Source organism: Gallinula chloropus, assembly GCF_964237585.1.
Source record: "Gallinula chloropus genome assembly, chromosome: 23".
Lineage (NCBI taxonomy): Eukaryota > Metazoa > Chordata > Aves > Gruiformes > Rallidae > Gallinula > Gallinula chloropus.
Genome location: NC_140108.1, coordinates 3,252,700 through 3,280,075, shown reverse-complemented (window position 1 = coordinate 3,280,075; position 27,376 = coordinate 3,252,700). Strand labels below are relative to the sequence as shown.

Sequence of the window (27,376 nt, the reverse complement as noted above, 5' to 3'; positions counted from 1 at the left end):
GGCCGCCGCCGGGGCCGGGATGGCGCTGGAACGGGCGCTGCTGGCGGCGCGGCAGGGCGACGTGGAGGCGCTGCGGGGGCTGCGGGCGGCCGGGCTGCTGCGGCCGGGGCTGCGGGACGCCCTGGGCGCCTCCCCCGCGCACCACGCCGCCCGCGCCGGCCGCCTCGCCTGCCTCCGGTACCTGGCGGCAGAGGCCGCGCTCCGCGGGGACGCGCGGGCGCGCAACGGGGCCACGCCGGCCCACGACGCCGCCGCCACCGGCAACCTCGCCTGTCTCCAGTGGCTGCTCACGCAGGGGGGCTGCGGCGTGCAGGTGCGAGCGGGGCCGCGGCGGGGGGGGGGGACGGGACGGGCAGCGCTCCCGAGGGCGCGGGCAACCGGGGAGGCTTTTCCCGGCCCCGCGCGGGTGGCGGCGACCGCGGGGGGACGGTCCCGCCTGGACCCTCCAGCTCTGCCGCCGGCACGGGCAGGGCACGGCCGCGCAGAGGGGGCGGCAGCCAAGGGGCCACCCGGCATCCCGTCGGGGCTCAGCCCCGAGGCGGGGGGCGCTGACCTTCCGGGGCTGCCGGCCCCTCCCGGGGTTACACAACGGCGGGACCGGGGCAGTAAGCGGCTTGCCCCGGGGCCGGCCGAGAGCTAACGACATGTGACGGGCCGGAGGAAGAGGAGGCTGCCGAGGGGCTGGGCGCGGGGATTACTCGGGAAGGACGGGGTCAGCACGCTTCGGCACCCTCCTGGCCGGGGGCCAGCTCTGCCCGCGCCCCGCCGGGCGGGCAGGGCGGCGGGGCCGGCGGCACTGCGGGGCTCCGTGGCAGGGAAGGGGCTGCCCGCCGCCGGCAGAACAAGGAGGGCTTTGTGCAGCGCTCACTGTGTGGGGATACAGACCCCGACGGAGAGCAGACACGCCTGTCCCACGGTCTCTCCGCTGGCACGTCCCCTTCTTCCAGCCCTGCTCTGCCTGCCTCACCAGCCCACCCCCCTGGGGCTGGCTCCCGCCTGCAGCCCCCAGCCCCACACACACTCTCCCCGGTGCCGACAGCCACCCCGCTTCCTCCCACAGGACACAGACAACTCCGGTGCCACCATCCTACACTTGGCAGCCCGCTTCGGTCACCACGAGGTGATCGACTGGCTCCTCCGCTTCGGGGGCAGCGACCCCACGGCAGCCACCGACACAGGAGCGCTGCCCGTCCACTACGCTGCGGCCAAAGGGGATTTCCCTTCCCTGCGACTCCTCTTGGGACACTGCCCCAGGTAACTGCCCCCGCTGCCAGCAGGAGAAGCTCCAGGCTGGGGGCTCTCCATCCTGCTGGCAGGGAGGGGGCTTGGCAGGGGCACAGGGTGCCCACTGCCCCCCCATCCCCTCCTCCAGCCACCGGGCAAGGTGCCAGTGCTGGGGATGGATGCCGCAGCCACCCTCATCCCCCGGCTCCAAGGGCAACGCGGCAGTGTTATCAGGCTGGGCAGCCAGCTGCACCTTCTTTATGGCCCAGAAAGGGCGAGGAGGAGAGCAGCGAGCGCTGGCAGAAATATTGCTGCCGGCTGCCGGTCGGTTCCCCGGGCTCCTGGCGTGAGGCGATAACACAGCCGCCTTTGTCCACCCACCGTTATGTAAATGGATTAGGCCGCCGGCCGAGGAGAGGCCGCTCCCCACGCCAGAGGTGACCTTTCTGCCCGCCCAGGCCCTGGGCATCGCCGGACGTGGCTGCCCCGCTCTGCTGGCACTGCCACAGCAGCATCTCTGCTTCACCCCCCCCCCAAGGCCCAGCTGGTCCCGGGCTCCACGGCACGGCAGCCCACCAGGGAGGCATGGCGGGCGATTAGGCAGCCCCTAATCTGATTTCCCACCGTGGGCAGAAGCGGATAGAAATAACCTGCAGCCTGGCTGAGCGCAGGGCACACACACTGTCAGCCCACACCGTGCCCAGCAGGCCCAAGGGGTGCAGACAAGAAGGGGGGCACAGCTCCCCTGCAGCCAAGGGGTTCTGAGGCAGTGGGAAGTGCTCCTCTGTCCCCTGGTGCCACAACCCCAGAGATCTCACCCCCGCCACATCCTTCCCGCCAGACAGAGCCACAGAGCCCATCACGTGGTCCCTGTTACCCCCATGACACTCACCACCTGCCCCTGCTCACCGGCTGCAGCCTCCCCAGCCCCAGGCCTGGCTCTTTATACCCCTGCCCAGGTGTGCTGGATCAGCCCTGGGCACCTGTAGGGATTAAATTAACCCATTAACCCCCTGCAGCCCCCAGCCTGGCCACGGCTCCCGTGCAGTGCCTGTGGTGTCGGCCCCACTGCGGCGTGGCGCTGGCAGAGGCCCCTCTTGCGTTGGCTTTCATGCTTCTTCCTGGGGCTGTTCCACCACGGTCACCGCCTTCTCCTTGAATTATTCAGGGTTGGCCCCACTCCCAGCCCTGCGCCCGCCCGGAGGCTCCGTTACAGCCGAGAAATCCAATCCCTGGGTGCTGTGTGGGGTGCTCATGCTCCCAGCCCACCTTTGCACCAGCCCCGTGGGGTCCCAGCAGCCGGCAGCCCGGCGTGGGCCCTTGGCCATCTGGCAAAGCAGTTTACCGGCGCTGGCCCAAGTGGCTTAACCCCTTCCTGATTAGTGGGCAGCAGCAATCGGGGGCTGAGCGTGTGCCTGTGGCCCTGCCAGCCCCCTGCTCCAGCCCAGCCTGCCACTGCCCAGCCTCAGCCCTGGCTTGGGGAGCACCCAGCGGTGTGGGGTCCGGTGCTATGGCACCATGGGACAGGTGCCCCGTGGCACAGCATGGTGGGAAGGCCACGCTGGCCGCAGCCCTTCTCACCGTTACAGGGATCAATTATTAAGGGCCTGCGATCGTTGCGATAACAGAGCAGAGTATTTATTGCGCTTCCTTTTTTAAATATTCAACAGGGTTTTTTTATGGAGCACTTAATAAACCAGCTTCCTGCACAGCGGGGCCGTGGGGTGCAGGACACAGGGCTGTGGGGCACAGGGTACAGGGCTCTGGGGCGCAGGATAAAGGGCTGTGGGGTCAGGATGGGGGGCTGGGGCTGTGCAGTTTGGGATGCACATCGTGCGGGACGTGGGCATGCCAAGGCCTGCTGGAGAGGTGAGGGGCCGCGGGGCTGGGCAGCGCCATGGTGCAGCTCGGCCTTTCCCCACTGGCTCCCCCATGGCTGCTGCTGCTTAAGCTGCTTATTTAAAAATACTGCTAAGTTGCAGTGTCCAAAAACAGCCGGAGGAAGGAGCTTACTGTAAGCAGGCTGATTAACTTAGTGACCCCGCACCGCAGCCACTGCGCTGCATGAGGGCCCAGCGGGGTGCCATAGGGTAGCCAGCTTCCAGCCCACGCTGCCCACACTGCCCAGCCCTAGGGCTGCCCCACCTGCCCCCCTCAACCACCTCCCCTGCGCCCCTACATGTCCCACGTGTCCCCATTTCCTTGTGACTCCCGTGCCCCCTGTGCCCCATGCCCCATCCCGGCAGCAGTGGCTGCAGGTGACGGGCGCCGTGCCCCACTTGCAGCACACTGAGTGCCCAGACCAAGACAGGGGCCACCCCGCTGTACCTCGCCTGCCAGGAGGGCCACCTGGAGATCATCCAGTACCTGGTGCAGGACTGCGGGGCCGACCCCCATGCGCGCGCCCACGACGGCATGACACCGCTGCACGCCGCCGCCCAGATGGGCCACAACACCGTCATCGTCTGGCTGGTAAGCGCCGGATGGGTGCAGCGTGGCAGCGCGGTGGCACGGCGTGGGGCTGCCAGCGGCGCTCAGCCTACCTGCCCGTGCAGATGAGCTTCACGACGGTGAGCCTGTCGGAGCGGGACGCCGAGGGGGCCACGGCCATGCACTTTGCCGCCAGCCGCGGCCACGCCAAGGTGCTGAGCTGGCTGCTGCTGCACGGTGGGGAGATCACTGCCGATGGCTGGGGCGGCACGCCGCTGCACGATGCTGCGGAGAATGGCGAGCTAGAGGTGGGTGCAGGCCGTGAGCTGGGTGCCAGGGTTGGTGGGGGGGGGCCACCCTCCTGCTCTACCACACACACACACCCTGCTTTCCACAGTGCTGCCAGATCCTGGTGGTGAACGGCGCCGACCTCAGCATCCGCGACCAGGATGGCTACACGGCTGCCGACCTCGCCGACTACAACGGCCACGGCCACTGCGCCCAGTACCTGCGCACCGTGGAGAACATGGTACGCCGGGCACGTGGGGAGCGTGTGGGGCCCCACTGCTCCCACCACACCCCCTGACCACGCAGCTGTGCCAGCAGAGTGTGGAGCACCGTGTGCTGTCGCGAGACCCCTCGGCAGAAGGGGAGGGCCGGCAGCCCGACTCGGGCATGTCGTCACCCAACACCACGGCGTCGGCGCCCCAGGCACGCTTCGAGGTGGGCTCCCCTGCCAGCACCCTCTCCAACTACGACTCCTGCCACTCCAGCCAGTCCAGCACCGGGGAGAAGAGGGGCGGCCCCCCGGGGGCCCCCACTGCCCGTGAGTGCGGGACCGGGGGGGGCGCGGGGCGGGGGACACAGGGCCATCCCACCCTGACCCACTCCCCCATGCAGGGGTGCCTGAGCCGGCGCTGGCGGACATGCAGGCGTACATGGACATGCTGGACCCTGAGATGCGGCCGCGGGGCCGGGGGCCGGCAGGCGAGGGCCCCCCCCCGCCACCACCCCCTACCTTCCCCCCACCACCGCCCCCGCCTCCTGCCACGCGGCCGCCCCCGCCACCCCCCGGCTACCCCGCGCCCGCACCCCCCACCGCACCCCACACCGCCGACATCTACGTGCAGGCCAAGAACAACCTGCGGCACGTGGAGAGCCAGGCGCTGCGCCGAGAGGTATGGCCCCGTGCGCCACAGCCCACGCCCAGCGGCTCCTGGCCACGCGGCACAAGGGCTCGTGTCAGCCAGGGCGGATGTGCTACCGGGCATTGACCCCCCTCGTAGGGAGCCGTTTGCCCTTGGCAGCACCCACCGGGACAGGCAGCTCCAGCTCGAGGCCATGTGCCCACGATGCTGGCCTGCACTGGGATGCCAGGGCACGGCGCAGCAAGCCAGGGCCAGCGATGCTCTCATGGCACTGGGCGGCCCTGCCACACCGGCTGGCGCACCGGTGGCACCGTGCAGGCCGGCGCATGGCCCAGCACCGCAGCCGCGCCCACAGGGCCTGGCGATGCCACGGGAACCACACCGAGCTGGGCGTGGGCGGCTGCGCAGGCTGTAACACGAGCAGCCAGCTCCGGTGTCGCCCGCGCCGCAGGTGTCGGGTGGCACAGCCGCTGCTGCCAGGAGCTGAGAGGGCTCAGCCGGGCGTGCACAGGTAAGAGGGGTGCAGCCCCCCGGGGCAGGCCGGGGGGGTATAGGGGTGAGGTGGGTTGGGGCCACCCAGACCCCCTACCACAGTTCTTGGTACCCCACCAGGGCGGGAGCTCGGTGCACGGCCATGGGCAGGGCACCAGCAGAGCCCAGCGCCACAGGGGACAGGGCTGTGTGGGATGGGGTCTCAGCAGAGCACCGCACGCCAGGCCTGTGTGGGGCTCGGGACCCTGTTGTGCACCGCCCTGGCCCTGTGCGCTTACCAGGGCAACAAGCAGCCCTGCCTGGGGCTACGGGGCCAGGCTGCCCCGGGGAGGCGAGTGCCAGCCCAGCACCAGAGGGGTGTGGGTGGCCCATGCAGTGGGGCTGAGAGGCACAGACCCTTCTGCCAGACCAGGGCTGGGGCTACCGGAGTGGGAGCCAGGTTTGGCACAGCGCCCGCGGCAGCCAGAGCAGGAAGCGCCGAGCTGGCGCTTGTTGACTTAGCTGGGGCTGGCGGCAGCGGTGGCGCATGGGGAAATGCAAATAGCAGGGCCCCCAGCACGGGGAGCAGGGCCGTGCCGCCATGGCACCCCGAAGCTGGGGAGCGGGCAGAGCCCATTGCAGCGCCAGCATTCAGCAGCACGACCAGCAAAGCCGCTGTGGTATGTGCCGGGGTGAGCCGAGGCTGCTGCAGTGCCTCAGAGCCCTGTTCAGAGGGACGTTTGGATTCAGGCCCCAGCCCCGCGGTGGATAAGCTCCCGGTAATCCGTGGGGCCAGGGCTCGGCGCTCCTGTTCCCAGGGGGTTATCCCAGGAGAGGCTCGGCTGGGCTCCTGGGCACAGGCTATGGGGTCATAGTGCCAGGCACCAACAGCACGCGCTGCCAGCCCGGCACGCAGCCCCTGGTGCAGCCTCATGCTGAGTAAGCCCCCCCAGGGCCCAGTCCTGCCACCCCCCAGGCCTGGCACCTGCCCCATGGCCCTGCCATGCTCCAGCTCTGCCGCAGGGCCACCCTGCTCGCAGCTGGGCACGGCTGCATTGAGCCGCGCTCCCCGTTGCAGCTAGCATCGCGCGAGAGCAGCCCCGAGGGCCTGCGCCGGGCCGACTCCACCAGGCGATCGAGGAATTTCGGCAAGCAGCCGAGCACTGGTGACTACTACAAGCACCTGGGGCACGGCACAGCCGAGCAGCCTGGCCCCCGGCGGATGGCGCACAGTGAGGAGGTGAGCCCCGGCCTGGCGATGCAGGCCTGCGCGTAGCTCAGCGGCACCGGGCGACGCCTGCCCGTGCTCTCTTTCAGGCATCGCCCATCTCAGTGGACGCCATGCGCAATGGGGAGAGCAAGCCTGGCGCTGAGCTGCCGCCGCCACCACCACCACCACCACTGCCCGATGCTGCCTGCCCGCCGCCCCCACCGCCACCCCCGCCAGCCGAGACCCCCGCCGGCCCACGCCGCTCCTCCTCCTCCACGGGAAGTAAGTGGCAGGGAGCCAGGTGGGCACGGGGAGCGATCCCGGGCACCGTCCCATTGGCTGCACCGCGGCACCGGCCACCCTGGCACGCGTCCTCCTGCGGCGCTCTGGCTGCGCGGCTCCTGACGGCCTCTCTGTCCTTCTTTCCTCCGGTGTCGGCGCGGGGGCCCCTACGCCCGCCCGCCCCTGCCTGCTCTCACTGCTGGCTGCTTCTCTTCTCTCTTGTCTCGCGGTGGCCAAATCCTTCCTCTGCCGCGCGCCCTGCGCCGCCTCTCTGCTTCTCTCCCTAGGAGGAAAGGCGCTCAGGCAGATGAAGAGTAAGTACCGCGGCCCCGCGCTCCTCCCTGCTCGGGGGATGCCCTGGCGCAGGGCACAGCCGGAGGGGCCTGACCAGCACCATCCCACACCATAGCCACAGGGCACTGACATCTGCCATGGATGGCAGCTGCCCGTACCCTCCTGCCCACCAAGGCCTCGCTGCCATGTTGCCAGGCCGGCGTGCCATGTGGGCACCCCAAGCGCCAGTGCGGGGCTGTCGAAGCCACTAGGCAGGGCCGGCAGGGACGGTGCCCTGTGCCCCCCACATCCCCCACCGCCAGCCCCGCACACAGAGAGCCTTTGTTTGCTCTCAGCCGGCCGGCGTGACCCCGCCACGTGAGCGCACCGGCCGCTCCCCCGCCACTAATTGCAGCCGGCAGGCTTGGCCGCCGCTCAGCACCCGCTTTATTAGCACCAGCTCCCGGGGCTGGGGGCTCTCAGCCGGCGCTGGATGGCAGCGTGCGCATCCCACCGGGCCCTCAGCACCCACAGCCGTCTGGCCCTGCCGTGGCGCAGCCGAGCAGGGCAAGCTGCGGGCACCGGCGCTGGGGAGGGGGCTCTGCCTTGGCACTGCACCATGGGTCATTAGGGTCCTACACATGGCTGGCACAGACGGTGGGTGCTTGCGGGGCGGATGGCATGGGCATCTCTGGAGGCACTGCTCTGCCCCAGTGCTGGTGGGGATGGCTCAGGCTGTTGGTGCATCACTGCTGGGGGGCTGCAGAGGGGATGTAGGGGGTCCAGGGCCCCACAGTGAGCTGGCTCTTGTACCGGTACTACTGCTAGCTGCAGACCCATCCCTCCAAAGGCAGAGCAGCACCGTCACAGCACAGTGCCGTGGGGTGGGTGGCACTTGTGGCTGGGGTTGTGTGGGGCTCCAGTAGGCTGGGTGTTGGGATGCTGGTCCCGTGCACTTGGTGAGCTGGGTGCCAGGATGCTGCATGCTGGGGCGTTGCTCTGGTGAGCTCCCATGGACCCAGGGAGCAGGGTGCCACAGTGCTATTCCTGCAGACCAGGGGAGTGGGGTGTGGGGGTGCTGCTCTGATGGGTGTCCCAGAGGCACCCGGGTGCAGGGGGCAACCAGCCAGCCTCCCTGCCACCCCATGGGCTGGGTGGGGGGGCACGGGAGGCTGCCGGCAGCGGGGCCCTCACTGCCTCCCCTGCCTCCCCCCAGGCACCAAGTCCTTCAACATGATGTCCCCCACCGGCGACAACTCGGAGCTGCTGGCCGAGATCAAGGCCGGGAAGAGCCTCAAGCCGACGCCGCAGAGCAAAGGCTTCACCACCGTCTTCTCCGGCAGCGGCCAGGCCGGGGCCAACGTAGGTGGCGGCGGGGGGGGCAGGGGCGGCGCGGCGCGGGGGGCTCCGTCCCACCCCACCACCCTCTTCCCTTCCCCCGCAGGCAGAGTCGCCGGCGTCCTCCCCGTCACCCACCAGGACGCCCACCCCGCCGGCCACCCCCGAGGCCACGGGACCGCCGCGCTGCCTGGCGGGGGGCTCACCGGAGCCGGTGCTGAACGGAAGCTCACCGGTGCCGGCGGCGGGAGCCGGGCCGGCGGTGGATGCGGAGGCGCTGGTGCCGAGCCACGACGAGCAGGGCCGGCCCATCCCCGAGTGGAAGCGGCAGGTGATGGTGCGCAAGCTGCAGCTCCGGATGCAGGAGGAAGAGGAGCAGAGGCGCAAGGTACGGGGGTCCGGCGCGGTGCGGCGGCGGCGAGCGCGACGCGGGCACGGCCCAGCGACTCCGGGCCCGGCGAGACGGCGTGCGGGGCGGCACAGCCTCCGGCTTCCGGACGCGGCGGGGGGGGAACCGGCCCACCTGCGCGCAGGGGCGAGCGCCCCGTTGCCCTCTCTCCCGCCGCAGCCCGGGAGCCGCTCGCCGCCCCCGTGCCGGCGCGGGGGCACGCCGGGACCCGCCGGGCAGCCGATGCGGGAGGAGGACGTGCGGCACCTGGAGAGGCGGCTGGGGAGCCTGCGGGTGATGCAGGAGGCGAGGGCGGAGGAGGAGCAGCCGCCGCTCCCGTCGCCGCCCGCCGCCCTGCCGCCCGAGCGCTTGGCCGGCGCGGAGCCGCCCACCCGCGGCCGGCAGCCCCCGGGGAACCGGGAGAGCCCCGGTGCGGGGGGCGCGGGCGGCGGCCCTGGCGCCCCGCACGACGCCCGTCGTGAAATCCTGGGCTGCGGCGTCTCCGTCCGCAGCCTCAAGGCCAACTATGAGGGACCGGGGGGCGCCCCCGCGCCCCTCCTCCCCAGGGTCCCCAAGCGCAAGCGGGCGCAGCCCCCCGGCAGCGCCCGCCGGCCCGTCCTGGAGGAAGAGTACGGGGACGGGGCGCCGCGGCGGAGCCGTCTGGGGCCGGGCGGCCCGCGGGAGCCCGCCGAGGCTCGCAAGGAGCGCGCCGTCTCCCTCTTCCTGGAGCACTGGAAGAAGCGGGCGCTGGCGGCGGCTCCCGGGGACGAGCGGCCGCGGCGGGCGGGGAGGCGGCGGCCGGCGGCGGGGCGGCTGCTGGCCCGCTGGAGGAGCGTGGCCCGGCGGGTGCCGGGGCGGCAGATCCGGCGGCTGAGCCGTGCCTCGGTGCTGTACTGGCCCCAGCACTTCCTGCCCTACGTCGGCGGCTCGCCCCTGCCCCACGACAGCCTGCCGCTCGACCTCTTCATGCTGGGCTACTTCCAGCTGCTGGAGATGCCGCTCAGCCCCGAGGAGCGGCGGTTCCGCCACCTCCTCTGCTACGAGATGTTCGACCGCCTGGGCAGCCACAGCTGGCACCGCGTCCGCCGCTTCCACCGCGCCGCCCTGGAGCGGGTCGAGGCTGGCCACCGCCGCTGGCTCGACGGCTTCGAGGATCTGGTGCAGGAGTTTTTCGGGGACGGGCCCGCCGCGGCGGCGGCGAGCCCGCCAGAGCCCCCCGGCGCGGCCCCGGGAGGGGAGAGGGCGGTGCTGCCGGTGTCGGTGCCGGTGCCGGTGCCAGAGCTGGGCGAGTTCAGCGAGGAGGATGTCTGCCGCTTCATCGACCGCAGCTTCTCCTTCTGGAAGGAGAAGGAGGCGGAGATGTCTGACACCTGAGTCCGGCGGGATGCTGTGGCAGGGCCAGCGGCGTGGGGTGGCTGCCCGGCGCCAGGCGCAGCCGGGGGACGGCGGCGGGCAGCCGGACCCGGTGCTCGGTGTGCTCAGACGCCTCGGTGGCTCCGTGCAGTGCCGTGGCTCGGTGGAGGGCTCAGCGTTGGTTCGCGCGGCCCCGGGGCCGAGGTTGCGGTGTGCCGCTTTGCCGTGGCTGTGTGTTGTGCGGGGGGCGCAGCGCCGGGGCTGCGGCCCCTCTGGCGTGGCGTTTGCGGTGTCGGGGCGGTGTGTGCCCCCGCGTGTCGGTGAATAAAGCTGTGCTGTGCGAAGGGCTGGCCGGCCGCGCACTCCTTCCTCCTCCCCGCGCCGGCGGCGGGCGGGCGGCGAGCTCGGCTCAAGCCCGGCGGCCGGCGGGGCGCGGGCAGGACGCGCCGGGGCGATGCCGCTGCCCCTCGGTGCCGGCGGCGAGGGTTGGCCGCCGACCGTGCTGGTAACGCGGCTGTCTGTTGCAGGAGAAGGAGGAGGAGGCGCGCCTGGCCAGTATGCCGGCCTGGAGGAGGGACATCCTGCGCAAGAAGCTGGAGGAGGAGAGGTGAGCCGGGGCCGGGGGCCGCCGCACCGGCCGGCCGCCCCCGCGGCTCCGATAACCCCGCTCTTCCCTTTGCCTTCGCAGGGAGCAGAAACGGTGAGTTGCCGCCGGCCCCTTCCCTGGGCGGGCGGGCGCGGTGGCTGCGGCGGCTCCGGTGACCGCGGCGCCCCGCGCCCTCCCGCTGCCGAGCAGGAAAGAGCAGGAGAAGCTGAAGCGGGAGGAGGAGGAGAAGGAGAAGGAGCAGTCGGAAAAGCTAAGGACTCTCGGGTACGATGAGACAAAGCTGGCGCCCTGGCAGCGGCAGATCATCCTCAAGAAGGGGGACATAGCCAAGCACTAGCCGCGCCGCGCCCCGGCTCTTCGCGGCGGGAGGAGGCCGGTGGGTCCCGCCGCGGACCGGGACGGACCTCGGCAACCCTCCTCCCGCCGCGGACGGCCGCGCAGCCCGACCCGGAGGAGACCCCCGCCCCGGGCACCCGTAGCCCCCGTCCCGCCGCCGCCCCGCGCTGCCCTTCGCCAACTCGAGCCGTCGCGGCTGGGGCGCCCGGTGCTCGCTCGCCGCCCGGTTCAACCCCCCGCGCCCGGGCCGGCGGCTCCGCCGAGTCCCCGCGCTCCCCGCCGCGGCGCTCCCCGCCTCCGCTCCCGCCCCCTCCCCGCCTCCGGAGCCGCTCGAAGCCGGCTCCCGGCTCGCCTCCGCCCCGGACCGCCCGCCTTTCCAGCGATTAAAACGATAAACCCCGCCAGCAGTGCCCCGCGCCTTCCTGGGGCTGCCCCCGCCAACCCCCGCCCCCGCCGGCCGCATCGCCGTCGGTGGCCCCCGATGCCAGCGGTGTCCCGGCGCCCGGCCGGGCCGGCGCAGCCCCGGGAAGAAGGGCCGGGGCCCGGCGGAGGGAGAACTCGCCACTTTATTGGGGCGGGGGCAGGCGCGCCCGCAGCGGGCGGCCTCGAGAACTGTCCCATGGGTGCGCGGCGGGCTCGGGGCCCGCTCGTCCCGCGAGCGGCCGGGCAGCCGGTGTGCCGGGTCCTGTGCGCCCCCGGCTCCGGGAGCGGCGGACATAAATAGGGGAGGGCGGGAGGGCGGGGGGGACGTAAAACTGACATAAAATGTCTACACGGCATAAGTAACAATACTTAGGGGTACGGGTCGGCCGAGGCTCCCGGCGAGCCGGGGAAGGGGGTGCCGGGACCTCCCTTCTGCTTGGGGTGGCGGCGCCGGGAAGGGGAGTCAGGGTCCCACCAGCAGCCTCCGGCGCAGCGCCTCGGCGCAGCCGGCCAGCTCCATGCACTCCAAGGCGGCGAAGACACGGTCAAGCGTGGCGCTGGTCTGCTGGCACCAGCGCTTCAGCATCTCGTACTGCTGGTCGCGGATGTGGGTCACCTCCAGCTCCACCAGCTCGATCTCCGCCTCCCGCAGCTCCAGCACCCGCATGAACTCCTTCCAGCGCCGCACCGGCACCACATCGATGACGGCGTAGAGCTGGCTGCCCTGCAGCAGGGCGCCGCGGGGCTCCGGGGGCGGCGCGGGGGGCTCCGGGGGCGCGGAGGCCTCCGGCTCGCCCTCCGGCCGTGCCGCGCCGCCGAGCTGCTCCGGCAGTAGGGGCCGGTGCTCGGGGCTCCGCCTCGCCGTGTCAGCCTGTTGCACCGTCAGCTGCGGGAAGCACGGCTGGGTCCTGCACTGGCCGTCCCGCAGCTGGGCTCTGACCTGGCACCACGGCGCGGGCCCGGCCCCGGCAGCAGCCGCCCGCGGCGCGGCGGGGGGGGCTCCTGTCGAGGAGTCGTGCCGGAGCCGCTTCCTCTTGTGGTAGATGGCGAGGGCGCCCAGGAAGAGGGGCCCGGTGAGCGCCAGCAGGATGTACTCCAGCCCCGAGCCTGCAAGGAGGAGGGGACCGTCCCCGTCAGCCAGCCGGCTCCGCGACCCCCGCGCCACCGCCCCCGGCTCCGTCGTCCCCGCACCTCGGCCGCCGCACACCCGCTGGCACTCCTTGCCGCACGTCTCCGCGGCGCTCCTGCAAGGAGAAGGGAGCCGTGGGCGCCGTCCCGCGACACGGGCCCCACGCGTGTCCCCGTCTGGGCCACGGACGGGACGGGAGGGGGCAGCGCTTACGTGGGGCACGGCCGGCACTCGCTGCCTTCGGCGTAGAATTCAGGTTTGCAGCTGCCGCAGAGTGTGTCCTGCGCCTCCGAGCCTGGGGACAGGAAGGGGGGGGGTGTCAAGGGGGCCGGCACAGCCCAGGGCGGGACACACAGCAGTGGGGAGGGACACATAGCCAGGGGACACACACGGCCGGGGCACAGGCCGCGGTCCGGCCGGTAGCACTCACAGGGCCGCTGGATGAGCCGCCCGGTGCAGGGCTGGCACTGCCGGCAGGAGAAGTCGCTGCAGCTCTCGTCGAGGCAGGCGCGGAAGCGGCCGGGCTCGCAGCCACAGGCGACGTTGCTGGTGGCCGAGCAGTTGCTCAGCACTCTCTGGAAAGCTGCAGGAGACTGACGGTGACCGGCCCGGCCCGGCCCGGCCCGGCCCCGGGCAGCGCGGCACGGCGCGGCACGGCGCCAGCTCACCTTGGCGGTCGCACTCGTAACAAGCCTGGCACTTGGTGAAGGTGTTGGGCTGGGCGAGGAAGGTGCCGGCGGGGCAGACGTCGCAGACTCTGTCGTAGCTGTTGTTTGAGCAGGGGGTCTTCAGGAGCATCCCTGCGGGGACAGCGGGGTGATGGCGGCGCAACGGGGCGACGCTCCCGGTGTGTCACGGCGGCTCGGGCCGGGCCGGGTCAGGCCGGGCCGGACCGAGCAATGCTGCCCGGAACGGTTCTTACCTGCGGGGCACTGGGCGCAGCACCGGCGAACCCCCTCGATCCAGTTCATGCCGGTGGGGCAGGAGGGTCTGGTGGCGTACCTCCGCGGGCGGCTGGGCGGCCGCACCGGGACCCGCTGCCCCCGCGGCACCGCGCCGTCCCGGCGCCCCGGGGGCTGCGACTCGCTCGCTGCCAGCCACAAAGCTGCCAGGACCACCTACGGGCAGGGACAGGGCTGGGATGCGGGCAGCCGGGGCGGCCCGGGACCGACGCACGCGTGGGGGGCTCAGCCCTCGCACCCCGCTCCCCAGGGTCGAGGCCCAGCCAGTGCCGCGTGGACACCGGTGCCTGTGCCGGCAGAACGACCTGAGCCGCAGCCCCGTGCACCGGAGCTGTACGGGTGTGGGGCTGCGGGGCCGGGAATGCCCCACGGCAGCCCCTGCGCCGTGCTTTCCCCGCCGTACCCGAGCAAGCGGCTTCCTGCTGCCGCCGTGGGGCCGCTGTGCCCCCGCCTGTGCCCGGGGGAGGTAGGCGGGGGCGGCCGCCGTCGGGTCCTGCAAACAGTGCCGTCAGCCCGGCCGGGAAGTGCGGCCAGGCAGCGGGACCGGGATGCTCGGCCACCTGCCTCCCCGCCCGGCTAAGTCGGGCGCACAGACGGGACGAACAGCCCGGGGAGGCTCCTGCAAGCCGGGCGCGGGAGGGTTAACGCTGCCGGCGTTGACTTTCCTGGGGTTTATCTCCGTCGCAGAGGAGGCGATTTCCTCCCCGAGAGGAAGCCGTGCCCGGCTCACGCTTCTCCCCGATGCTATCGCGCCTCGTACGTGCGTCCCAAACTAGGTCACCGCTCCCCTACCCCGGGGCGTCGGGCGCTGCACCCAGGGGAGCCCCGCTCCGCGGACGGTCCCGGCGGGGGCGGCCAGGGGGTGCCCGCGCCGGCACCCACGGCTCCGGGGCAGGGCAGGGGGCCGGGGAGAGCCACGGAGCAGGCAGCGCGGGCAGGGAGCCAGGGGATTCCTTGCCGGGGGCTGGATTTCCCAGCCGCGATGGCCCCGATTACGACGGCTGAATCATTTCTACTCAACCCACCGGCGCTGGCGGACTGGAAACCGCGCACGGGCCGCCCCGCTCGCAGGGCGCCGACGGCACATCGGGGTGCCCGCCTCGGCCGTCAGCGGCACGTCTGAGTCACCGCCGAGGCACGGCCTTCCCATGCGGGGCCCTGCCTGAGCGGGGGCCTGCCCCCGGCACCAGCAGCCGGAGCCCCGCGGGCAGAGATGCCGTCGTCCCACGGCGCGGACAGCCGCCTCTTCTTGTGCCGAGCAAGCACCTCCCCTGCCCGTAACGCGGCTGCGGCGCGGCCTCCTCTCCGGCCGGCTGTGCCGGGACACCCGCCCACGCAGCCCCATGAAGGACCCCGCCGGCCGCCACCACCGGCGGCCCTGACTCGGTCACGCCGGCACGGCCGGTCCCGGGGGCAGCGCCCGGCCCGCGGCCCCGTGGCGGAGCCCGCAGTTCCCACGGCTGCAGCGCGGCCGTCGTGCTGTGCCGTGGCTGTGCCACGCTGCGGGCGGTCCCAGGCGCTCAGCCCGACACACACACGCACACGACCGCTTTCGGCACGCGTGGCACCGCGCTCACCCCGCCCCACCTCCTCCAGACCCCCCGCGGCCCCGGGACACCCCGCAACTGGTGCCGGGGCCCCGCAGGACCCCTGCGCCGCCACACTCACCCAAGACACCCCCGGGCAGCAGCGCTTCATCCTTGCGGCCAGTGCGGCTGGGTCATGCCGGGGCGGCGGGGGGGGGGGGGGAGACCGGGGCGGTGGGCGCAGCGGGGTGTCGGGCGGTTCAGCGCCCGGGCAGGTTGTCCCGGCACCCCATCGCCGCTGCCGGCAGCGCACGACGCGTGGTGAGTGAGTGAGCGGCAGTGCTCCCCCCACAGCCTTTTACACCCGGCCGCGGCAGGAGGAAATGCTTTTTTGGCAATGAGTCCAAAGAGTGCGAAACCCTGTGACGGGAGCGCCGGGCGCGGGAGGGACCTTGCGCCGCCCCGCTGCCGCTCGCCCGGCCGCCGCCCTCCCCTCCCGCTGCCACGGACCCGCGTGGGGATGTTGATGTGGTGGAGCAGCACTGATACACCCCCACCCCCCCCCTCCCCGGCTCCATCCCCACCCCGAGCCCCGGGGCACGCCGCGACCGAAGGAGAGGCGAGGCGAGGCGAGGCGGGAGCGAGCGTGCACCGGCTGCGTTTATTGCTCGGCCGGAACGCGGAGCGCAGCCCGGGACGGGACGGGAGCCGGCCCTCCGGCCGCCACCACGTTCCCCCGCGCGGCTTCGGCCCCGGGCGCCGCCGTCCGCTGCCGCCCATCCCGACCCCCACCCTGTCCCGGCCAAACCCCGAGGCCATCGCCCGCCCCAGCCCAGCCCCGTCCTCTCCTGCCACCGGCCCCAGCCCCGCGTCCCTCTCGGCACCTTCCCCGCTCATCCCCGCCGACGTCGCCGTCCCTTCCTCGTCCCCGATCGGAGCCGCCCCCCGGCCCCTCGAGCCCCAGGCCCGGCTGGGCCCCGCCCGCAGCCCTCATCTCCTCGGACAAGGGCTCGGCAGGAGCCGCCGCGCCGGGGAGAAGCGGGCAGCCCCCGCCTCGCCGAGGGGACCGGTCTGCACCCCTCTCCGCGTTCCCACCGGCACGGCATCCCAGCACCCTCTCCGCCCGGCCCCGGAGTTACGCTACGGTTGGAAGCGGCAGCGGCTCCTCGGCGCGGCCGCGCGTCCGTCCTCGCCGCCCCGGCGGCTCTCAGACCTCCCTGCAAGGCACCGGGCAGGGGGGAAAAGAGACGTTGAGCTCCGGGCCCCGCCGCCGGCCGGCACCCGAGAGGGCCGGCGCGTCCTGCGGGGCCGTGCGGGGCGGGGGAGCGCTTACGAGGCGGTCAGCGTGGAGTTGAGCAGCAGCGTGGTCCGGATGCGGTAGAGTTGCGCCAGCGTCAGCTTGCGGTGCTGGGCCGCCTGCGGGTCCGACAGCGTCCGGCGGGCCGCGGCCGGGAGGTCGCGACCGAGCCCCCCCGGGAGGGACGCCGGGCTCTGCACCGGCTCCTCCGGCTCCGAGAGCTCGGAGGCGGAGCTGCCGCTGCTGCCGGGGGCGGCCGGGGGGTCGGGGGCTTGGCTAGTCCGGGGGGGGCCGGCGCAGAGGTCGGAGAGGCTGCGGCTCTGGCTGAGGGGGGTCGGCGGGCCGGGGGGCAGGAGCTGGGGCAGGTTGGCCTCCGATTTGGACTTGAGCACCCGGGACGGGCAGGGCAGGAGCTGCACGGGCGTCCGGCGGCGCAGCCGGGGAGAGGGGGGCCGCGGGCCCAGGGGGCCCGGGAGCGGCTCCCGCCCCTCCTCGGCCGCCCCCTCGGGCGGCTGCCCGAAGTCCCGCAGGGAGGCTGGCGAGAGCGTCCCGTAGGCGCTGTCGACGGAGGACGAGCGGCAGCCACTGGCCGGGGCCGCCGTGCCGCAGGGCAGGGGTACGGGCAGGGAGCCCGCGGGCAGCTGCCGCGCCGGCGCCTCGGCCGAGGTGGGGGTGCCGACGGACGTGCCGGTGCCGGTGCCGGCGGAGGTGCCGGTGCCGACAGAGGAGCTGTCCGAAGTCGAGCCGAAGGGCCCCGCGTCCCAGTCCGGGGAGGAGAGCTCGTCGCCGCCGTCCGCCGGCACCACGGCCAGTGTCTCGGTCGAGCCGTCGGAGGGGCTGTGGGGGCGGCAGGGTGAGGAGGGGCCGTCACCGGGTCGGGGGGTACGTGGGGCCCCCCTCCCGCTCCCTACCACCGCTGCGAGTCCGGGCTGGCGCTGCTGCGACGCAGGACAGTGGGTGAGCTGGCAGCCGAGGTGCCGCTCTCGCCGTCCTCCTCATCCTCATCACCATCCTCCTCCAGGTGCCGGCGCTGCCGCAGCCGCTGCAGCAGGTTCTGGAGAAAGGGAGGCATCAGAGAGGCTCGGGGCGCCCACGGGACCCCCGCCAGCCGCCTGCACCCCTCACCTGGGCATTGCGCACCGCCTCGACCCAGCTGCGGCACAGCGACTGCCCGCTGGCCTGGAAGGTGTACGCGGCCACGGCGCTCCCCAGCTCGTTCAGATAGATGAGGAGGAAGGAGCCTGCGGGCAGGGGCTGTCAGCCGCGTGCGGGGCCGCCCCCGCAGCCCTCATCGCTCCCAGCGCCTCTCACCCGGGTCCCTGAGCTCCCGGCAGACGACCTTGTCCACCAGCAAGGGCTGCCGGACCACCTTGGTGCGCTCAGCCTTCTTGAGGGGCTTGGTGATGAGGAAGAGGTCGGTGAAGAGGAAGCAGTAGACGTCCATCTGGGGGTGACAGCAGAGTCGTGGGCGCCAGCTGGCACGGCAGACAGGGCTGCGGGCGGGCGGGCAGGGGCCGGGGCTCCCTGTCCCCCGCGGTCCTCACCTTGCTGTCTTTACCTTCCCGCATCCGCAGGCTGCCCTCGAGGAGGAGCTGCCGCGTGTCCTCCGGGGAGGTGCCGGGGATGGGGGCCGTCAGGTCCAGCCGCAGGAACTCCTTCAGCAGCTGCCGGGAGTCCCCCCACCCCCGGCATCAGTGCCAGGCATGGCATGGGGTAGCACAGCACGGCAGCTCCGCCATGCCCAGCCTACCTTGTCCACCTCATCCGTGCTGCCCTCCACCACCTCGTAGGAGTCGATGCGGTCAAGGATGGCGGCCAGGCGCTGGCGTTCCTGCCGCTGGCGCATCCGCGAGTTGACGTGGTTGATGAATTGCTCCACAGAGCCAATCTGCAGCAGGGAAGGTGGGTGCGAGGAGCAGGGAGAGGGTACCACACCACGCCGTACCTCACCCCCCCATGTCCCCAGCCCCTTACCATGGTGGTGACGGCGTCGCGGGCACATGGGTCATCCGTCTTCTTCAGCACGGACTTGAGGAGCAGCGGGTACTTGGTGAGGCGCTGGTGGGGCTTCACCAGCATGTCGCTGAGCTTCAGGCGGCTGCACTGCTCGTGCTTCTCAGCCCACTGCAGCGGGCAGGCGTCAGCCCTGGCACTGGCACCGGCCCCGGCACCAGTCCCCATAGGCCGTTCCCCTTACCGTCACATAGGCGCGGAAGAGCTCGCTGTCCCGCAGCAGCGCCCGCATGTACTCCATGCAGCCCTCCTCCTCCATGCAGTACCGCACGTAGGGCTTGAACAGGGACCCAAACTGGGGGACACAGGGAGGTCACCGCAGGGCGCGGCGCAGCACGGCCCCTGCCGCGGCGCGGGGTCTCCACTCACCGTCTTGAAGCCATTGAGGAAGTCGACAGGGTCGAGCGGCGCCCCGGTCCGACGCGCCTTGCCCAGCACCGGGACCATGACGCTGCGCCATAGCTCACGGTGCAGCCGGATGATCTCCCCGATGTTGCTGAAGAGCCGCTCGGCATCCACCTGCGGGTGGGAGGGAGGCAGCTGTGTAGTTCACCCTGCCAGCATGGCCATCTGGGGTCCCAGCTGCAGCCTGGGGGCCCCCAGCCTCACGCCACTCACCTCGCAGAGCAGCCCCGAGTCCTGCAGGTTCAGCAGGCAGCAGAGGAAGAGCTGTGGGGACAGAGCAGGGGGCTGGTGGGGTGCAGCCAGGGCTCTGGGGCCCCTGCCATGATGTGGCACGGCTGCTGCCGGCACTCACGTCAGTGATGACTTTGAGCTTGCGGATGTAGCTGGCTTCAGTGTGCAGCAGCTCCCAGATGGCTTCCTGCTGGTGGCACTGCCGGCGCGACAGGGCCTGCCGGGCCAAGTGTCAGCACGGTGGCGGTGGCCAGGCAGAGCCACCGCGGCACCCGAGATCCCCTGGACCTACCTCTGCACCCCGGATGATCTGCTGCCAGCTGTCCTCCAGCACCAGCCCGGCCTCATCCCCGTCCTCCTCCCAGGAGTCGCGGTCGAAGCGGAGCTGGGGTGGCAGCTTGGGCAGCCCGAAGGTGCCGTAGGCATGCAGCCGGCTCGCCAGCTGCTCCAGCTTCTCAGTCTCCTGGCCAAAAGCGGGGGGCAGAGCGGCTGGGTGGGGTGGGCCCGGCAGGGATGTGCCATGGACTCCCACACCCTGCCTGTGGAACTGGGGGGCCCTCGAGCCCCAAGGTGACCCATCCCATCCCCCCAGCATCGATGCAGACAGCTCCTGTGCCCCTCTCCCTGTGCCCATGTCCCACCTACCCGCCCAAAGGAGGCAGCGCCAGTGCCGGAGCCGAAGAAGCCGCTGAAGCGGCTGGCAGCGCGGTTCTTCCAGGTGTCGGTGCCATTGGTGGGCAGGGAGCTGCTGCCGTGGAGCGCTGGCTCGGGGCTGGGGATGCTGGTGTCCCCCAGAAACTCCGTCATGTTCTTCCTGCGCCGGCCCGGAGCCTGTGGCAGGGACAGGCGGTGCCCCTGGGTCAGCGCCCGGCACCGCACGCCCAGGCTGCCGGGATGGCGACAGCGGCACGGCGCAGTGCGATGCTACAGCTGGGCTGACCTCGAGTGCCCGTGGGACGGACAGACACCCAGACAGCACCCCGGGCAGTGGGGTCCCGCTGGCCGCGCTCCCCTGCCCGCACTGACCTGCCTACCTGCATCCCGGGAGCGTGGGGCCCCAAGGTGCCGCCTGGCCAAGCCCGGTGGGTCGTGGGCAAGCAGCCCTGACAGCGCGGGGGCTCAGGGCATCCCGTGGGGTGCAGCACCCCGGCCGAGCCTCCCGCCGAGCCCTGCTCCCAGCTCAGACGGCGGGGCTGGAGCCGGGCAGGCTGCGGCCGGGCTCCTCCGAAACAAAAGGAGGTGGGGCCAGCAGCAAAAACCTAATTTCCCTCCTCACCAGATAAGCTACCCAGAGCCGAACAATTCACCAGCAGAGATCAAAGCCCCCCAGCCAGCCGCGAGAGCTGGGCCGGGGCCAAGCACCTCCCGCCAGCCCAGGCACCGCTGCACCCGCGGCCACTGGACACATCCCCGGGATGCGGCCGCTTCCCTCCCCTTGCCCCGGCGCAAAGGGCGCGCCTGTCACCGAAGCGCAGGACAGCGAGCTGTCACCGCTGCCGCCAGCATGGCCCACGCCCTGCCACGTCCCTGCGTGGGGACACCCACGGGCACCATCCCCGTTACTCACCGTGCCGCTGTGTCCCCAGGTGCCCCAGCCCCTGCCAGCCCCATGGCTCTGGCACTGCTCAGCTCCTGCCTGTCCCCAGGAATGCGGCCGGGGCCGGGACCCCCGCGGAGGCAGGTGGGTGCCCACTGGTGCTCCTGCCCTGCCGGGGCTGTGCCGGTCCCTCAGCCAGTTGTCGTAGTGCTGAACGCGGGCAGCCACCATGCCTGGCCACAGGGCCAGCTTGCCACCCTCCGGGGCCACCGGCACAGGGCTGAGCACCGTGCCGTGTCCCCCTCCACGGGCACCCTGGAGCCGGTCCCCGTGAGCGTGGCAGCCTGCGCCCACGCAGAGCGTGGCCCGGCCCCACGCCTTATCTGGGGCCAGGGTCCACAGGGCAGGACCAAGCTGTGCTAGGCAGCTGCCAGGCGCCGCGGCGAGAGGAGGGCCATCAGCCAGGGCGAGCCTCGGGGCCAGGGCGGTACCGAGCAGCTGCACCGCCGGGGCCCCCGGCGCTGCTGTTTGCCTTCGCTCTGGTGCCAGGCTGTGCATGGCCTGGCTGCAGGGCTGGTGCTACCGGCTGCAGTGCCACGCCTGGCACAGGGCGCTGCCCACACACTGCCACTGCAGCACAGCCTGCACGGCACAGCCAGGAGTCAAACTGACTCCTGGGGGTCTGGGGTGGGGGGTCTGCAGCCCACACCACACAAGTTCATCCAGGAGACACTGTGCCGCTGGCCCACGTGCCCATCTTCCCAGCAAGGATGGCTACAGGGGGATCTCGCGCGCTGCCACCCCAAGTCCTTTCCCCCAGCGCTGGCACTGGCACTCACCAGGTTGTCAGCACCCTCCCGGCGTCCTGGCACCGGCTCTGGTGCTGGTCTGAGGAGTGTGGTGGTACCAGCAGCATGCAGGATGGGCAGACTGGCTGACCTGGCGTCCCGCGCAGCCTGCTCCACCTTCAGCTCATCCCCAGGCTTGGCTGCAGTGGCATTGGGCGGTCAGACTCCCTGGGAGCCGTGGGGTGGCCAGGCCTCCCTCCAGGCACCCCCGTACCTTTCACCCGCAGGTAGTGCCCCCCGAAGCGGTATGCCTCGAACTGCAGCGAGAGCGGCGTGTGGGACTGGTCCAGGTAGATGTCCACCTTGCCCAGCTCAATCGCCTTCCGCTCGAAGACCGGCAGCAGCACCTCTCTGTGTGGACATGAGCCCCGAATCCATCACCGTGTCCAACCCCGCATCCAGCCCTGCATCCATCACCACATCTGTCCCCACGCCCATCACTACATCCATCCCCGCATCCATCACCGCATCCAACCCTGCATCTATCCCCGCATCCATCCTGCATCCATCCCTGGCAGACTCACCCCAGGGACTTCTTCTTCGTGGCCGGCACGACCTCCGCTTCAATGTCCACACTGAGGTCAAACTTCAGGGTGAAGCACTCCTTGCTGGGGTCCTAAGGAGAGGCAGCAGCTGCTCACCCTGGGGTTCCTCCCCCTGTTAGGGCCCTGCCATGGCCCTGCCAGAACCTCAGGGAGAAAGGCCAGTGCCTTACGTCCGTGTGCCTGCGCCAAGCCTTCTTCTTGGGCAGCTTCAGCGCCGAGCTCCTCCGCTCCCTGCGGGCACAGGGCAGACAAAATGAGGGGGATGCTGGGGGGGGGCTGGGGCATGCACGGGGCACGCAATGCCGGGGCTCACCCTCTGCTGTCCACTGGTCCCTCTTCTTCCTCCTCCATGTCGGAGGCAGGGCTGGTGCGTGGGGGGCACGAGCGCGTCGACATGTTGCGGGCCAGGATGGTGCCTGCAAATGGACACTGCGCTGGGCTGTGCCGGGACCCCCAGCCCCGCGCCGGCTCCATCCCGCTCCCATCCCTGCGCCACGCCGGCCCCAAGCTCATCCATCCCCTTCCCTCTGCCGCACCACGCCGGCCCTGAGCGCATCCCACAGCGATGCCGGCAGTGTCTGGCCCGGCTCACCTTGCGGGGGCAGCTCCAAGCGGAGGTGGCCGTCGAAGTGCATGGCGCCATGGAGGTGGCCGTCGCAGAGCTCACATGGGCTGAGGGGGCTGCTGCAGCTCAGCCGCGGGCACTCGGTGTGGTGGCATTCCTGGGGGTGCACGGGGCAGTGGCACGGGCTGACAGGGCTTTGCCAACTGCGGCACGCCAGCGGGAGGGACAGGCAGCAGGGACCCCCTCTCCAGTCCCCAAATACCGCTGGCGCACTGCTCGGGGGCAAGGTTGAGGCCAGAGTGGGAGTGGGGAAAGCTGTGTGAGCCTGATATGACTGCGAGACACGGGGGGGTGTCAGCACTGCAGAGCCCCCTCCCTGCCCTGCCACAGTGAGCAGGGACCCCAGGAGTGCCTGAGGCTTTGGGGAACAGCCTGGGGTGCTGGGGGACAGCCTGGGGCGCCTGTGCCACCTGCGCTTTGCCAGGTGCCGGGGAAGCGGCGCTCCCGTGCCGCAGCCCCTTCGCGCTGCTGAGAGCAGCGTCCCCGCGGCAGCTCGGAGGAAACAAGTGTCTGCAGCGAAACAATGCTCCAGGCCGGCGCGTTTCCTCCCATTGTGCGCCGGCCGCAGGCCCGGCCCCGCCGGGCATTCACAGGGGGTTATTTTTAACCCCCTGGCCGGGCCCCCAGCGCGATGCTCGGCCCGTGACCCCCTCGGCCAGCACCGCCTTGCTGGGGGCTCCGGTGGGATCGTGGTGCTACCCGCTGCTGACAGCGAGCCCCGCCGCACCGCCAACACAACCCCATCCCTGCGTGGGGCCCCCCATCAACCACCGGGCCTGTGGAGGGATGCGAGGGGCTGCCCGGGAGGAGGGAGCCCTGCCTGGGCTTGCCTGCAGCAGGCTGTGCCGCTGCGGGGAGGAAGCGCCCGTGCAGCACCGGCCGCCCCCGCTTCCTGCCCTCCTTCCTCCCGGCGCTGCTGAGGTCAGAGCTGACGTGCTCCCACCACCCGCGCGGTGCTCCCTGCGGGGCCGATGGTCCTGCTGCAGCGCCCACCGCTGTGGCACCCAGCAGCATCCCACCCCGGGCGTCGAGGCAGCCCCAGCCAGGCCGACCCTCATCCCCTCCAAGGGCCCAGACCTCCTCCTCTCCTGCCGCCTGCCCCAGCCCGACGCTGCCGTGGCACCTGCGGGACCTGGAGCGCGGCCGCTGCTCTGGGCAGTGACCACAGCTGGCACCCGCTTGGTGGGGACCCCTGGGACCCTCAGCAGCCACCCCACCAACGCGCCCCAGCCCCTCTGCCTGCCTCAGGGGTCAGCACCCGGCCCCACCGCGCTCACGGCAGCATCACCCTGGGCAGCTGCCCCACAAAGCAAGGGGGGGACGCAAGGCAGCTCAGTGCCACGGCAGGATGAGCCCCCAGCTCAGACAGGATCCCCTGGCCCACAGTACATGCCGCAGCGGCAGGGTGGCCCCGGTGGATCCCTCCCGCTGCCCCAGGGTGTCCAGCAGATACATGCCCCCCCCAGCACTGGCCCTGCCCCCCCAGCCATGCACACAGAGCGCAGTGGACCATGTCTTGGCACTGCTGGGCTGTCGACCTGCCTGTTGTGCCCGTGGTACAGCACAGGGACACGGGGACTCGCTGGGAGCCGGTGAGGGGGACCAGCCCAGCCCTGCACCCCAGCAGCTGTGGGGAAGGGACCCCACACCGGCTGTGGCATCACGAGAGCAAGCAGGGCACAGGCAGCAGGAGCAGGAGAGCAAGGGGAATCACAGTAGGTAGGGGAAACGGCCAAAGCACTGCCGTGCTGTTGAACGCCGGCAGGATGGTGATACCAGCGTGCAGAGTGTGGGGTGCAGCTGGCAGGGAGCTGCTGCCTGTGCTGTGGGGGCTTTGAGGAGCATCAGCTCGGGCTGGGCTGCTGGCTGCCCCTTCTCACCAGCAAGACCAACACTACACGCCAGCAGAAGCAGCCGCCCAGCGCTGCCCAGCGCTGCCCACCGCCACGCAGGACCCACCTCGGCTGTCGTCCTCTCGCTGGCACAGTCGGGGTTCTGGCAGCACAGCACCGTCTCCTCTGGTGGGCACGGCTCAGCTGCGGAGAGAGGGAGGGAGGGTCAGTGCTGGGGTGAGCCCCATCCTGCCCCACTCCCGGCCCTACCCGCACCACAAACCCGGGGTCTGAGAGCTCGGCAAAGCACTCGGGCTCAGCTGAGGCCGGGTCTGCCTGCTCCGGCCTGCCTGCGGGCTAGCCGGGGAGGCGGAATGCCATGCCCAAGAGCCAGCATCGCATCCCTGCCGGGGAGGGCACCGTGCATCCCACAGCATCGGGGTCTGGCACCCCAAGTCGCAGGATCGGGACACAGACCTACCCCAGCTCCCACGGACCTGGGCTGCGGCAGGCACGCTAAATCCGCCGCTTGCCGGCCCCCAAAGGGGCTTAGAAGCTGCGCTAAGCTTTGACAGCTAAATCGGCCTTGGGCACAAATCCTATTTTGAAGGCTTTTGTTATGTGTCTCGTCTAATCGTTTAAAAATAACAGATTCCGGGTGGCTCCCGGCAGCCGCGGGGCCGGTGCGGGGCATGCGGCAGAGGTGCGGCACAAGGGCTTCCCCGCCGTGCCACTCCCCTCTCCCGCATCCCTCCTGCCAACAAAAACAGCATCCGTGCCGGTCGGGGCGGGCCCGTGGCCAAGGCCGGGGTTAGACTCAGTCTGCAGGAGAAGCCGCCTTTTAGGGCAGCGGGGAAAGAGCCGCCGCTGCTGCCCGCAGAGGGGAGTCAATCCGGACGGGGGCTGGGTGCCCCCCGCTCCCCGCAGCGATGCCGGGCACGGGCAGGGCTGGCGCAGCACAGCGTGTGCCGCTGGACGACGGTGCGGGAGCAGGCGGGTAGGGCTCGGCTCGCCGGCCCCCGGGAGAGAGCTGGGAGCCGGGGCTGCCCCCGCGGCGGGAGCACAATGAGGGCTCTGTCCTGCGGCCGCCCCGCCGTGCCCGCCATGCCGGGCCGCCCCTGCCCCCCGCCGCTGCCGTTTCACTTGACCTATCGGGAATAATAACGGCAACAAATGAGAGATTCCTCCATGCTCCCGAGGGAAAGCTGCTCCAAACTCACCGAGAACTCGAGGCCGGCCGCGGCAGCCGGCAGAGCCCAGGACCAGCCCCGTGCTGGAGCTGCATGAGGCTCTTTCCCCAACGCTGACCCTGGCAAACAGGTCACACGCACACGGGGCCTTCACCGTGCGGGGCGGGAGCCGCTCAGAGGGGCGCGCACGGGGGGAGCCCCACTTTCTGGCGGAGGCAGGAGGGTCTCCTTGTCCCCACCGAGGGGTGGGAGGAGGGATCCTTTTTCCCTAGCTGGCCACCTCCTCCCGCTGCTGCTGCTGTCGGCTGTGCTATCACACCCGGCGCTCCCGGTGACGGCAAAACGAGTTTGAAACCGGACCTTGGCAGCACCGGAGCGTGCCGCGCCAGCTCGCTGCCCGACACCTGCCTGCACCAGGAGGGCGTGCGGCGCTGGCGGCACAGGGCTGGGTACTTGGTGCTCCCCACTGCACCTGCAGCATCCCCAGTACACTGCCTGCTGCGTCCCTGCTGCGGCCAGAGCTTCTCCCAGCCCCTCGCCCCTGCGGCCAGGGCAGGAGGACTTCAGCCAGCCCCACAACCCCCGGACACCTACCGCTGGGCTCCTCGCTGACATCCAGGCTGGAGCTCCAGGAGAAGCGCTCTGCCGCCCCGTACTCCAGCCCCGCCAGCCCGGCAGGCAAAGCTTCCAGCTCATAGGCACCCCGCTTCCTCCAGTACAGAAACATCCTTGGGGGTGCGGCTGGGGGGGCCCCCCGAGCCGTGTCTGCCCTGCCAGGGCCACCGGCAGGACTAACCGGGGGAGCCCAGCACCGGTGTTAAGCGCGGATCCCGGTCTCCGGACAAGCGGCGCATTGAGGCCGGCGGCCGGGAGCTGCAGGGCGGCCGAGGGTGCCGCTGGAGGCTGCCCAGCACCCGCGCGGGGGGCACACAAAGGGCCTTTCTTCAGCCTCCCACAGACATTGCACAAATTTCACTTTCCGCCGTCTATGAAAGACACTCGGCCGGGGAGACAAGACGCGCTTGTGATTGAAATAATCGGCATGAAGAGGGGGCTGTTCGGCGGCTCCGCTGGCGGAGGGCTTTTGGGGGGGCAGGAATGCACCACCCCCCGAGCCCCGGCTGCACCCCCAGGCCCCCAGCCCACGCAAACAAAGCCAGAGGGTCTCTGGGGGGGCTTTTCCCCTGCTAAATCTGAGGAACTGGGAAAGCACCAGACAGGGCTCGGAACCCCCCAAACCCACCTTTGTCCTGCCCCCCACAAACCCCTCCCTAAAGCGGGGGTAAACCAAAACACTGCACGTGACCATAGCCGGGCTGAGACTGTCCCACCCCCCCAGCCTGTGGGCACTGCCAGCCGCCTCTCCCACAGGTGCCCCGCATCAGGAAAGGGGGCCAGGCACAACAGCCCCCCAGCATCCTCCCCGCGACACCCCCAGGGGTCAGCGCACTGAAGTAAGATCCCGAGAGCTTGGCACATCCTCCATGTGCTGAGGAACCGCTTCCCACCGAGCACAGGGCCGAGTGCCCCCACCCTCGCTGGTCCCACGCTGAGGTTTGCCCTGCAGAGCCCCCCCCCATCGCCCTCCCCCTGGGGCAGGGCCAGCATGGTTGCCCTTGCCCGAGGCTGCAGCAGCCACCTCCGCGCCACCGCAGCCCCTGCCAGCTCGGTCACCCCCAGAAAGGTCCAAAACCGGGCACAGGATGCCCACGCAGGCGCGTGGGGCTTCCTGGTTCTGGGGGCCCTACCCAGC

The 27,376-nt window shown here is 71.6% G+C and overlaps 4 protein-coding genes across 5 annotated transcripts; 2 read left to right on the top strand and 2 right to left on the bottom strand.

Annotated features, from left to right (window-relative positions):
• Window positions 1-19: 19 nt before the first annotated feature.
• Window positions 20-11,616, top strand: LOC311200344 (espin-like; the record flags this gene model as incomplete). Its single annotated transcript, XM_084274552.1, has 15 exons — window positions 20-313; window positions 1,061-1,254; window positions 3,510-3,696; window positions 3,780-3,962; window positions 4,052-4,183; window positions 4,261-4,480; window positions 4,555-4,832; window positions 6,352-6,513; window positions 6,591-6,765; window positions 7,053-7,079; window positions 8,255-8,400; window positions 8,483-8,764; window positions 10,645-10,724; window positions 10,806-10,817; window positions 10,914-11,616. 15 exons carry the CDS (start codon window positions 20-22, stop codon window positions 11,059-11,061), a joined length of 2,520 nt encoding a protein of 839 aa, XP_084130678.1. The 3' UTR covers window positions 11,062-11,616.
• On the top strand, window positions 9,008-10,401 carry LOC311200522 (espin-like protein; the record flags this gene model as incomplete). The annotated part of the gene is made up of 1 exon (XM_084274778.1): window positions 9,008-10,401. The coding sequence occupies one exon, from the start codon at window positions 9,008-9,010 to the stop codon at window positions 10,136-10,138; it is 1,131 nt and encodes a 376-aa protein (XP_084130904.1). The 3' UTR covers window positions 10,139-10,401.
• A 1-nt stretch (window position 11,617) lies between the features above and the next one.
• TNFRSF25 (TNF receptor superfamily member 25) lies at window positions 11,618-15,272 on the bottom strand (the record flags this gene model as incomplete). Its single annotated transcript, XM_084274553.1, has 7 exons — window positions 11,618-12,590; window positions 12,675-12,727; window positions 12,826-12,907; window positions 13,043-13,195; window positions 13,281-13,412; window positions 13,535-13,730; window positions 15,243-15,272. 7 exons carry the CDS (start codon window positions 15,270-15,272, stop codon window positions 11,947-11,949), a joined length of 1,290 nt encoding a protein of 429 aa, XP_084130679.1. The 3' UTR covers window positions 11,618-11,946.
• Window positions 15,273-16,429: 1,157 nt separating this feature from the next.
• Window positions 16,430-22,697, bottom strand: PLEKHG5 (pleckstrin homology and RhoGEF domain containing G5; the record flags this gene model as incomplete). Of its 2 annotated transcripts, XM_084274813.1 has the most annotated exons (19): window positions 22,569-22,697; window positions 22,290-22,392; window positions 22,147-22,207; window positions 21,956-22,047; window positions 21,646-21,782; window positions 21,423-21,571; window positions 19,692-19,877; window positions 19,339-19,509; window positions 19,168-19,263; window positions 19,029-19,079; window positions 18,780-18,929; window positions 18,595-18,705; window positions 18,372-18,521; window positions 18,148-18,285; window positions 17,942-18,061; window positions 17,709-17,841; window positions 17,523-17,638; window positions 17,309-17,451; window positions 16,430-17,234 (listed from the first exon to the last, which is right to left on the bottom strand). In XM_084274813.1, exons 1-19 carry the CDS (start codon window positions 22,609-22,611, stop codon window positions 16,430-16,432), a joined length of 2,955 nt encoding a protein of 984 aa, XP_084130939.1. In that variant the 5' UTR covers window positions 22,612-22,697. The 2 variants fall into 2 exon arrangements, with proteins under 2 accessions (XP_084130939.1, XP_084130938.1); XM_084274812.1 differs by lacking the exons at window positions 21,423-21,571; window positions 21,646-21,782; window positions 21,956-22,047; ... (1 more) ...; window positions 22,290-22,392; window positions 22,569-22,697 and adding an exon at window positions 20,081-20,214.
• Window positions 22,698-27,376: the final 4,679 nt, after the last annotated feature.